This window comes from Plectropomus leopardus, chromosome 19, assembly GCF_026936395.1.
Source record: "Plectropomus leopardus strain MGB_pleo_1.0 chromosome 19, ASM2693639v1, whole genome shotgun sequence".
In the NCBI taxonomy this organism is placed as follows: Eukaryota; Metazoa; Chordata; class Actinopteri; order Perciformes; family Serranidae; genus Plectropomus; species Plectropomus leopardus.
In genome coordinates this window covers 18466122-18478942 of record NC_142194.1, presented here as the reverse complement: position 1 = coordinate 18478942, position 12821 = coordinate 18466122, and the positions used below count along the sequence as shown (strand labels likewise).

Here is a 12821-nt window from a genome sequence, read left to right as displayed (position 1 = left end):
TATATAAACAAACCCTAAAAATATTAGTTCAGAAGCCAATGAAATGGCACCATTGCAAAATTCAACAGAATCTTTTTAACTTTGATAATTTGGTAATATTTAATTTATAATATGGATCTGATTGAGTGTGTGAATGAACTTGCCCCAGAACTAATCAGTTAAATGATTAAAAAAAAGAACTTCAAATATAACCCTTGTCCCAATTAGATACCCACTCCTTCTTACTACCCTGGTGTAGCTACTGCTTTTGACAAATAAAGGCCTGACTCAATCAGAGGCCCAGGTCATCATGCAGTTCATTTTGATATTAGATTTTTGGATGTATAAAACCAGGTTGTTACCCACTGGAGCTAATGGCAGTTAGCTGCTTGGATCGCATACAAATAGAAATGTTTAAATTTTACCAATACATGCTACACACATGGTTAGCTTGTTAAGATTCTGCACGACTCAACCATTCAGTTCATTTTACTGAAACCATGAGCACCGGAGAATACAGTAATACCAGCATAGTGAACAAGAGCAATGCAAAAAAAAGGAATTATATGAACAGTGACTTTATCTACTGTATATAATACACTAAATATGAATGAGTCACTCATACAACCCCTAGTCCAAACTATCCCTGTAATGTTCAAAGTGGTCCTTTAACATACTCAAGACCAGATTAGATTCTCTCCTGGGATGTTTGCAATGAAGCGTGTATCAAAGTAATTTCCACGACACAAAAACACTGATAACGGGCCGGTACTTTATTTACATGCTGCAAAATGTGAGATGCCATTGCCACTGAATGCTGCTGCTTTCACTGTGTCATGACTGTGGTTGTTAACAGAAGACAGGACACGTGGCTTTATTTGTATGCCTAAATCCCTACATGCTTTAATTACTGGACTACCAAGCATTAAGTGGAAAATTCATCATTCAACATCTACTGACCTAGCGCACAAATAATCAGAGAGAGAATGAACAGATTCATTAAATTATCAGAATATGATTAAATCACTGAGCAAATAGAAAATGTATGATATAGTAAGAAAAAAGCTGTAAAATATTATAGTTTACAATAATTATTCACATTCAAAGGCTTTACATCTCAATACATACACAACATGGCCCCTGAACATGACTTCAATCCAAATATGATTCATATATTAGAATTTAAATAACACAGAATGAACTAGAGGCTAAACAATAGCCATCAAATAACCTTATACAAGAATAAAAATACAAAAACTGTATCCTAATATCATTGCATTACTTGCTTCAGATTTTAATAATACATCATCTGTACATCACAGTTCTAGTCAGTTACAAGCCAGGTAGAGTTTTCCATACACAATGTAACCGACTGCCATCGACTTGATTCGAACAATTTTTCTAACTAGAGGAAAAACACTTCTCTGGTGTTTTCCTCAACTTTATAGACAGATACAGCAATTTCATCGGTTATTTGGATCAGATAGATATCTTTTAACTGACATCCAACCACATCGAGCCCCGGGCCCCAGGGCCAGAGGGTCCTATTCACCTATACTCCAGTCACACACTGCACACACAGACTCAGCTGAAGGAAGAGGACCTTTGGAAAGGACCTTAAGGTATTATGTCAAAAATTAAAAGCATTATGATAATACATATTGCTAAAACAAGAGCACAAGTTAAATCAATCGCTTTAATTTCTATTGGGCCAAACGTCAGAATGAAAACAAAACAAAAAAAAAAAGATGGGCTAAATGAGCCCGATGAGGCAGTTCTGCCATCTTGTCCGGGGGACAACAGCTTTACTGTGATTGCTTCGGAGAATGATAGTATGTGTATGTATCACTGTTGATGAAGGTTTTCTGTTCAGCATGGGGTGGTCAGCACATAAGATTTAGTTTTCAATAGGACGTACTTAAGGTGAGCCGACTATCCCACCGAAAAAAAGAAATTGAAGAACTCACACCACAAAGAAATAGCCAGTGAATGGTACAGAACAGCCAAATCATCCAATAATATTCGCTATGGTTGCCAATGCAGTCAAAAATACCCACCTTTAAACTTGAATAAACTATATCTCCAGTGCCCTGGGAGAGAGAAGCGGACAAGGCTGAGCTACAAAACTGGCCATGCAGGAAAGATAAGCAAGTTATGATTAGGAAGTACAAGCTAGTGGCATGTTTACCCGCCCCCTGTTAGCAATACATCCTCAGTAACAGCTATGGAAGGCTCACACTTATACAGAGACTGATTCAGACCCATGTCTCACTGCAGACCGGCACTCTGCTTTGTTACATCGAGACCTTAATTGGACTGCAATAAGCAAGTACCAAGAGACTTAAAAACAAAACAAAACAAAACAAACTCAAATATCGTGGGAACATTTGGGCTCTGACAAAAATATAGGATTTGAGTTTGGTAAACGTGTGAGACTGAATCAGCTTACAGTATCTGTTACAACTATGGAGTATATGCTCTAGAAGTGGGGCCTGACTACAGCTTGCACGTACGATGTAGGATTAGGATATGGTTTAATTAAGATATCAGGATAGGCTCCGATCACAAAAGCTAAGATTTTGTGTTATGCTATCATTGAAGCAGGAAACCAGTCCTTGCGTTTGAGATAGTCCTAGCGGTACCCAAGCTTGTGTCGCTCTACAGGACAAGCTTGCCCCTCTCTTCCCCCCCTGCAGAATGTACAAAAAGCAGATGTGCATGGTGGCAGTCTTATCATCCATACATGGAAAAATGCAATAGAAGCCTCACAGAGAGCACAAAGAACAAGCAAAGCAACCCTGAATCCAAAGTTGTATTTTTCCCATGGTTCTACTCAGGAAAACAAACAAGGTCTAGATGCCAGCGTCTCTAAGAGTTTGTTTACATTGCGGTGATGAAGGGCACTAAAGAGGGTGTTACTCTGCTCAGTGATTGGCCTCAGAGCTAAAGAGGAGTGGCCACAGGAGGAACTGTGCTCCTATAGGCCAGGGTTTTGGTGCTTTTGATAGATCTTTCTCCACACTTCCTGGATCTTCTTGCACCATCTGTCAGCATTTCCGCTGGGGTCCATCAAATAGTATGTTCGGTTAGGCTGCACAGGAAAGAAGAAAAAAAAAAAGAAATTAAAAAGTTAACCACATATAAGGAGACATTCTAATCAGAGGGCAAGTACTAACATCAGGGGATCTACAGCTTCAGGCAAGTTAGATTTAAGACTCTTTAACACATTTTTGATGCCAAATTTAAGAAAAAAAAACATGAACCAACACCTGTTATGTAGGGAAAGGGACAACTTGCCCACATATTTATTGTTACATAAAACATGACTTTTTGGCCTCTTTAATGTGAAAGGCATTAGGTAAATTAAAAATATATGTTTGGGGGTTTATTATATCGATTAATTTAAGAAATCTTAATAACAATTAAGGCTTTGTTTTTTGATTAATGAATTTAATGTCCGATGAGACTTCTTTAGAATCCATGGTAACCCTGTAACAAGCAGCTGGACAGACATCAGAAATAAACAGTGTTGAGGAGTAACTAGTTACATTAACTAAATTACAAAATACATGTAATTCAGTAAATCAGTGTATGTAAATGTAAATCAGTTACAGTTGCTGAGAAAATAACATAATTAAATAATAGTCACCAATCAAAATGTTGATGATTAGAAATATATAACATATGAAAATAAAAAAGTTCAGTAAATATGTTTACATGTTGAATAAACGTTAATTCTGTTGCTTCACATCTTTTCACTGTGCAGGAATGCCTTCTTTTGGCATATTTTTGGACAACACGGGTCAGCAAAGCCTCTAAGTCAAATTTGAGTGTAACATTTATGCACTTCTGTTTATAGGTCTTTTTTGATTTATTGTCCTGTTTAAAACATTTGTTAGAAAAGTAATCTAAAAATAATCAAATAAGTAATTAAAATATTAACATAACCTATTGCAGTCACATTTTTAACAGGGTAACTAGTCAACTGTAACCTATTAAATCTTAATAGTAACCTTCCCAACACTGGAAATAAAAAGTCATGTACCGTATGAACAAAGAAGGTTTTGAAGTTCTTGGCCTCAGGGCGTAGCTCTAGGGACCAAGGAATCTCCCCTTTCAGGACCTTGTTTACAGGATCTACGTAGTACAGGTGTGGTCCTTCAGTGAGAAGCAGCTGTCTCCGTCTAGCAAACAGACCCTGCAATGGAATGCCACACGTCTCAAGACATTAGTTCACCAACAGAGGGGGCTATTAGGCCAATGACTTTCCTCAGCATGGCAGGGAATTCCCCTTCACTTCTTACACTAGTAGTCAGCACAATATCATGGAAGGTGACTTCATTTATGCCGAGCCAACCTTAACTAGAAACCCTCTTTATTTTTTAGTTCAAAGACAGATACTGTATAGTCTATCTGGCTGAAAACTATCCACAGGGCTCGAACACATTTTCATGGCCAAAATCTAAAAACTTTTCCATGACTTTTAAGGACCCTTAACAAAATCTTCATGACCTTTCACGATGTACAACACAGACAATGCTCCATCTCAGAAACGGAGTACAATTACAAAGTAGAATTGGCCAGGGTTGCAGTGATATACTGCTTTTAAGGTATACCATGGTATTACACTTAATGGTTATTATACAGTGTACATTTACTATTCAATGAAATTGAAAAAAAAAATGCTATCAAAAAGAAAATCTCTCATGCTAATTTGCATCTCCTTTCCCTCGACTACCTTTTCACACATAACTCCATAACCAAAAAATCTCGAGTCTCGAGTTTCAACTGACATAAATGTTGTCCAACTAAAAACACTTCTATTTTCATTTGTTTAAGGCCAACTGTAACTGTAAATAGTAAAAAATAATACTACTTGTGTAATAGCCTATACTGAGATACTTTCAAAGAGGGTTAACTTACCATGAACAAACTTGCACTGTTGCAACTTTAAGTGGGGTATAGCATAGGTATGTTGGGATTCAACAACCAACATGTTAAATTAAACTGTCTTAACAATATTTTCTCTTATTCAAACATATCTCAAACTCTACTCAGACATACTTCCAGGTGGCCGGCACACATTCAAGGAGAGAAGGAATGCAGGAAGAAAATAAAGAAATGCACATGATGGTAAACCAAACATCACACATGGGTGCAAATTAGAGCTACATAACATCAACAGCTACTGAAAATACATTTGCAGTTATGTTACATTATGTGGATAATTATCCTCGGAATATTACTATAACAATTAATTTAATCCGATACAACAAAATCCCATGACTTATCCAAAACTTTTAAGGATTTTACCAATTACACCTTTTTTTCTTAGCTCTCTATTGCTGTACAGGGAGGTTGAAATTATGAAGAAAAAAAATATACTATAAATATAACTATAAAATATAGAAGGCAGAATTTAAAATAAAAAATGAGATATTTTCTGCAATTTCAAAATTACAACACCTTAAAGATTTAAACCTGTATAGTAACTGCTATTATCTATCTGTATTTATCATTATATATTGACTGTTTGCCATTCTTGCCACACAATTGGGCAACACGCCTACTCACATATTTTTTCATTAAAAAAGAAATGACATCAATACATGAGCTATGTAATGAGTAAGATACATGAGATGGCGTGATGACAATTAAAATAACATGTAAAAAGTTGCAAAAAACAAAACAAAACAATAAATAAATCTGTAATTTTCCCAGCCATGGAAAACATGATTTTAAATTCCATGACCTTCCCAGGTTTGCCATGACCATGGGAACCTATAATAAGGTTTGGCTTAAAAAGGTTTCAACAAAAATTTATTTAAAATATATGATAAATATACATCAATAAATATAAGGTAAAAAGGTCAATTATATTGCCTAGAAGTCACAAACCTTTCGTTTATCCACTGGGCCCATCTTCAGGATCAGGTTGTTCTCCACAAACTGGTGCCTGTAAATAAGCAACAGCAGATTACACCCACTCCATTTCATGATTTTTTTCCCTAAACAAATTAACATTATAATCTAACTTTGTTCCAAATCTCTGGGACATGAGCAAGACTTTACTCCAAGAATGACTGAGATTTAAATTAAACAATGAACAGCAACAGTTCTAAAGCACGCAGATTAACAGGCTGACGAGGTGGAAACACTGGAGAGGGTTTACCAGGGGTTTCCAGTGGTCTGTTTGTCCAGCAATAACTGCTTCTCCTCTTCAGTGAACTGCAGGTCCAGCTCAAAAGAGTTATTGTCCAGGTCGTGGATGTACTGCTCAATGTTGCTGCTGGACCTCTGTGGGGGCGTGGATTCATGTGGCGACAGGGAGTGTGATGAGCTGGACTGGGCCACCTGCATGTTGCTGAACTGGCTCAGGAGGTCATCGTACTGAGATCAGAAATGAGACAGTGGAGAAAAGTTTTGCAGTGTTTGGCTGCAGATTTGTGGTTTGTTCAGTGTTTGGGAAAACTGATTTTTCAACAAGGTATCACACCCAAGTGTTCCCGAGTAATCCATGGCCAAAAACAAAAAGAAAGACACGGGCCAGATGAATTAATGTGTGTACTGTGAGAATGTGCGCACCTCACGCATTTCTTATAGTAGGCGTACACACAGTTTTAGCTGAGATAGTTGCGAGTAATATAAGGAGATTAAATATAAGTTTAAAGGTGGAAAACAATGTCTTAAGGTTGTTTGCAAACCTCACTGATTTTCTTTTTTTTCCGCAGCTTACCCAGCGTTATGTAAAATGGCAAAGGTGCATTTACAAAGTTAATCTTATGAGTGATGCATTTCAGCATTATTTTTATTTGAGTTCATCTCACTGTTGGTAACGGTTTAATTTTATCATGTGAAGAAGTTTGTCAAGTTAGTTTTCACATGAGAGCTCTGAATGATTGATTGACCTTCTGACATTTAATAATAATGATGATGATTGAGATTTCAGCGCAGAAATGATCGGCAGACATTTGATGAATTAGTGGTGTGGACCCCACAAATATCCACAGCCATGCGTATTGCCTAATGACAATTGCTTTGGCACTGTTGAAGAACCTCCCTGATGCAACGCAGTTGGTGAAATACTCTTATTTTACTGTATTTCACTCTGCCAGACAGGTTTAATGAATGGTGGAGAGGCACATGTGTCAGTATGCAAACTCATGTTTCAGGGCCTTTCTGCAGCCATTTATGAACTGTGAGCGTGGAAATAAGGCTTGTGCCCATGCACCCAGTACCATGGTAACTGAGATTTTTAGCAGAACCGAATGCACACACGTCTTCATGATTCTACCTTTAAGAATGCATATGTATATATTTCGGCCTTTGTGCATCCACACAATTTTTGTTGTGAATGTAAACAGAGTTCCGTACATCTGGCCCCTGGACTGTGATAAAATGTCTTACATTTCCATAGCAGTCCTCATCATCCTCAGACATTGCTGGCAGGTAGGGGGTGAGCTTGGGGGGTGTCTGTAGGTGTAGGTCACTCCAGTAGATGGTCTCGAAGAAGGGGTGCCGCCTCAAAGGGTCGTACCCTCCCATCTCTTCGCACCCAATCCGCTTGGAAGGGTCCAGTGACTGAGGGAAAAAACAGAGACAGATGCGACATGTGTTTCCATTTACTCGAAAAGCACTGCCCTGTAAATAACCAACACCAGCTGACCACCAAATACACAAAATTAATGTCCCCACAGATATCAGTTACAGTTTATTGTATCTTAAATATATGAGTCATGGTTCTTGATGACCTACCAAAAGCTGTCTGACAAGATCCTTGGCTTTGGGGAAGAATTTCTCTGGGAATTCATACTCCAGCTTTATTATCTTCTGGAATATTAGGTACTCGTTTCTACAGCACATGAAATACAAGAAGAATAAAAAGAGAGAGCCTTAGAGAAATGTTTGCTCGAGTAATATCACTAGAGCAAGGCTGTTTTCATGCCGAGCATTTTTTGCACTTAAATAACATTTAACAGTAATGTGCTTCAGTAACAGTAAAATATTAAAATACAACATAATCAGCTATTACCGAAGCATGAAATAATGACAAAAACTGAGTTGTGAAACCATCCCATTATTACTTACCCAGCTCTGAATGGTGGTAAACCAGCCACCAGCTGATAGATAATACATCCCAAGGCCCAGAGGTCAGAGCTTAACATGGAAAAAATATAAAAGAAGAATATTACAAATGTGATACCACCCTTATCTGACAAACATGTAAACGAAACAAAGACTAGAGTAAGTATCAGCTGTATGATGACCGAACCTCATACCTCTTGCAGGCAGATTTCTCTGTTAGCAGCTCTGGAGACACATACTGCGCTGTCCCAACAAAGGAGTTTGCTCTCGCTGCCAAACAATGCAAAAAATGGTAAAAACACGAGTAACTTCATACTGCTCACAGAAAGTAAAACCCTACATGTGTATCACTAATACAATTGTTATACTTTACACAGAGAAGTACAAGCAAAATCGGGATTGTGGTTGTACCTTGTTTACTGTCTGATGATAACTGTTTTGCCGTCCCAAAATCTGTTATCTGAATGTGCATATCTTCACTCAGAAGAATATTCTCTGGTTTGAGATCTCTGAAATAAGACAAACCAGTTGTAATTTAAGGGGAAAACAAACACTAAGCAGGATCTGAAAATCATATAACAAAAAAGGCAAAAATATATAAAACAAACAGAAAGTCTTACCTGTGTATTATCCCCTTATTGTGTAAGTATTCTAGAGCACAAACTATTTCAGCTGAGTAGAATCTAGTACAGGTCTCATCAAAAGAACCAATTTTGCGAATGTATTTCAGGAGCTCTCCATTCTTTGCGTAGCTGAGACCAAAATCTATGAAAAGCTAGTTAAGGAGCACTGTGACTGTTAGAAATCAATTGTTAAAAAACACCACGTATGATTTGACACATAAGAAACAAAACAGCTGTCGGGTTGTTAATATACCACATGCCTTGACAAACTTGTTGAAGGATACACAACTTCTCATCATCTTGAAATGTGAAGTAGAGCTTGACGAAGAATGGGTGATCTAGATTTGACATCAAATCCCTTTCTCTTTTCACGTACTGGGTTTTGTTCTCCTTCATAATATGGCGCTTCTCTAAAATCTTAACTGGAGAACAGAAAAGAAAAGTTAAGGATAGAATCGTAAAAATACAACCAGCAACATTTTAATCTTGATAATAAAGTGTAATTCATGTCATTCACCAAAAGCTAGTGCATTAATACTTACTTGCATATTCTTTCCCTGTTACCTGCTCTCTTGCCAGGACAACCTTAAGATAAAAGAACAGAAAAAGAAAATAACATCACAGCATGTTAGTTTCTTGTCAGACTTGTAAGCAAATCTTGTAACTCTTAGGGCCTGTTTTGCCAATTCCCCTCAAATGAACTCAGGATGACTCATCCAAGTACATTAATCAAAAGAATGCTAGCATGTAGCAACATCTACCCAGGTATAATTCAAAAGCTAAGTGGAATGCAAGTTACATACCGTTGAGAAGGAGCCCTCTCCCAGTATCTTGCCAAATTTGAAGTCCTCTGCCTTCTTCTTGCGTGGCTGAGTGGCTTGGACGGCCGGCTGTGTGCGGAGGTCTGAGCCCTGGCTGCTGGCAGACGCTCCTACAGCACGGGCCTCTGAGGCTGAGCCCTCCATGCTGGGACAGTGGCTACTGCTTGCGCCTGGGATAGCAAGTGGCGAGCAGGAGTCAGGGTGGTTTCTTACCATTGATGGATGCGAGCAGGAACAGATGACAACGCTGGGCTGAATGGGCACAACATCATACTGGAACAGGAGAGGGAACATTGAAAATATATCAGTTAGCAGGGTGAAATCTGTATTTTAAAAAGCCACGTCTTCTTGTGGTTTAAATAGATCATCATGCATCTCTTGAGAATTATGTGAGACCAAGTCTCTAACTGTCAAATTTACCTTTTAATGTGGTCAAAAACTACTACTAAAAATGTGTGAATCATACCTTCATTGTGAGTAACAATCAGTATGGTAGCAACCTTAGGCCAACCATATCTAGTAACGAGAAATGCTAGGAACACATAACAATATAATGATAATAAGAACAATAGTGAGAACTTCCTCCAATATCGATTTGCATTAAAAAAAAAAAATGTTTATGGACAAGGTCATGTTTTGCTGTTCAGTTGTTGTCATTTGAACTGGGAATTTCCCCCATAGTTTTGTGAGCAAACAGATTTTAAAATTGCTTGCATCATAATTTATTTTTTGAAATCCTCCTTAAAGATTTAACAAAATAGGCATATAGCACAAAAAAAGAGATATGTGGATCTGTTCATATCAATAAATACAGTTTGTTAAATTCGATTTGTTGCATTTCTGGTCCGTCAGACTGTATTATTGAAATCAAAATAATGTCTTACAAAACAAGCAATCACCCAACCTATTCTAGCAAATATATATCCAAGACTAGATGGGATGGGGCTTAGAGGATATGGACAATTATATTAAAAAGGTTGCCAACTTAAATTAACTGCATCTAAAACTCTAGGTAGTATATCATAACTTAAACAATTTAAAGTGAGACCACTTGAGGAGCAAAGTCTAAAATTAATAAGGACAGTAAACGACTATTGGAGAAGCCGCTTATGATCCTGGTGGTCCCCCCTCCAGTTAAAGTTGTAAAAGCTATATCAAAGTTACTGCTTTCATGTGTCAACTGCACTAAACATAACAAATGTGTATGCACATGATCAAATTGACATGGTAGCTAGCACAAACAAATACTGATGAGAAACCCAGCAAATGACTGGCTAGTTAACATAAGTTAGTTTCGATCTTCATTTCAAACATGCCAAATAAAATGGGGGAATAAAATAAATATAAGTAAGAAATACAACACCAGAATGTCCACTGAGCATATTCAGTAAACAACATAAGTGTTTTATGTCCTACAAGAGTAGGAGGAAGGGAATACTGATCAGATCATATCCCCTTTTTCAATTTTAATTTTTTTTAATTAAACATAATTGTACTCCCAATTTCTGCCTCAATATTCACCTTACATACCACTATCAAATCAAGCAAGAACTAAGACAAAACATGAACAGATCAATCGAAATAAACACACGCACACATTACAGAACAAAAACACACATCAATACAAATAAAGTCACACTATCAAAAGCAACCTATCTATCTTCTGTTCTCTCTTACTATGCCCATTTTAACTTTGATGTGTTGTTTTTAAAAACGTGTTTAAATTCGTTAAATATTCTACATCTTTTCAATTCCACACTACAGCTGTTCTATAAATTAACCCCTTTGGCTGTAATACAATGCTATTTTGCGTTAGTACTCACTGTTTCTTGAACATAAAAATTACCCCTCAAATCATGCAGATTTCCTTTCATTTGAAACAACTTTTGGATATGAGTAGTAGTTGAGTTTTTAACTTTGTACAGGATTTGAACCGTTTTAAATTACTTTAACTTGAGTTCTTTTAATTTAGTTTTTTTTTTTTTTTTTAAGTGGGTTTATCAAATTAAAAGCACTCAAATTCATAGATCTGATTGATGAAGACTCATAGATAACATGCAGTGTCAGACTGTGCTTTCTAACAAACAGTTGGGTGTTTGGTGCCTGTACCAATGTTAGTTATTTTTAACTGTAACATTTAGTGCAGATGTTGTTCAGCTTACAACTCAGTTAGAACAGTTGGCCTAGCTTCTTCTCATTCAAAACCAAGGTGTGGCCATTTAGCTGCCTTATCCGGACTTCACTGTAAGATTGCCAACTGGTCATACAACTATCTACTGACCAATTTATATAAGTCAACCATGTAATGGTTGATAGAAAACGTCAGCTAACGTTAACATAAGCCTGAGTACTTGGGCAACAGCAGGCCTGTGTGAACTTTCTGTGCTAACTAACGCCTGCTAGCAAGCTAACGTTAGCTCCTGCTGCCTTGTCAAATAATGCCGGCCATCACTGACAGCGAGTTATAAACTTAACGCTAACAGCCAGTCAATTAGCTAACGTTAGCAAGCCAGGTAACATGAGTAACTTCAAAACCTTACACCATTTTCACGTAACGGTGCTGGACGACGTTTAAAGTTAGTGTGCCGACATTACTAACAAAATCTGAAGTTTAATGGGTTGACAATCGAACTACAATATGTTAACCTTAAAAAGCTATCTTATAACCAAAGGTGGGACGCAATAAAGCTAATGTTAGCCTGCTAGCAAGCAGGAGCATCGTTGGAAAGCGCGAACATGTTTAGCTAACGTCAGCCAACAGATAACGCTAGAGACCAAGGGGGAATGGTCATACATCCTTTAAAACTAGCAGCAACCGTTAGTAAATGCTAAACCAACACAGAGTAACTCGAAAAAGCTTTGATTGTGAATCAAACCAGGAGTTGAACAACCCTGATTAACGTAGCAAACATTAGGTGTTGTGTTAGCCAACATTAGCGAGCTAACGTTGCTAGTGAGTCGTAATGTTAAACGATCTTTTGCGGCTAGCACCGCTCTTCAAATGAAGGCCCGACGTAACTATTTGTTGTCAAACAGCCGCCACACTGTACATTTTGAGCACCGGCTTCGAGCTGTTATTCGTGTTAAAGTTGCAACACTCACCAGCTGACTTGTAGCTCTTGCCATGGGAGTTTTCCACGAGTATTTATTTGGAATAAAATAATTAGAGAAGCTCCAGTAATGGCTGCCTCTGCGCCTTCATTTTCGAGCTGTGACGTCGTTCCACAACAATGTTACCGCAGGACAGCAGAGGAGAGTCCCGCTGTGTCCGCCCCCCTCGCCACATTTACAACCTCCTGAACTTCATCTTGCT

General features: G+C 37.7%; 1 protein-coding gene across 1 annotated transcript; it reads right to left on the bottom strand.

The window, feature by feature from the left end:
- Nucleotides 1-731: 731 nt before the first annotated feature.
- On the bottom strand, nt 732-12803 carry pdpk1b (3-phosphoinositide dependent protein kinase 1b). Its single transcript, XM_042507939.2, has 14 exons — nt 12611-12803; nt 9491-9781; nt 9230-9272; nt 8972-9109; nt 8685-8829; nt 8476-8573; nt 8259-8334; nt 8068-8136; nt 7735-7831; nt 7387-7560; nt 6152-6369; nt 5878-5935; nt 4025-4177; nt 732-3070 (listed from the first exon to the last, which is right to left on the bottom strand). The coding sequence occupies exons 1-14, from the start codon at nt 12632-12634 to the stop codon at nt 2957-2959; spliced, it is 1698 nt and encodes a 565-aa protein (XP_042363873.1). The 5' UTR covers nt 12635-12803; the 3' UTR covers nt 732-2956.
- Between the last annotated feature and the right edge of the window lie 18 nt (nt 12804-12821).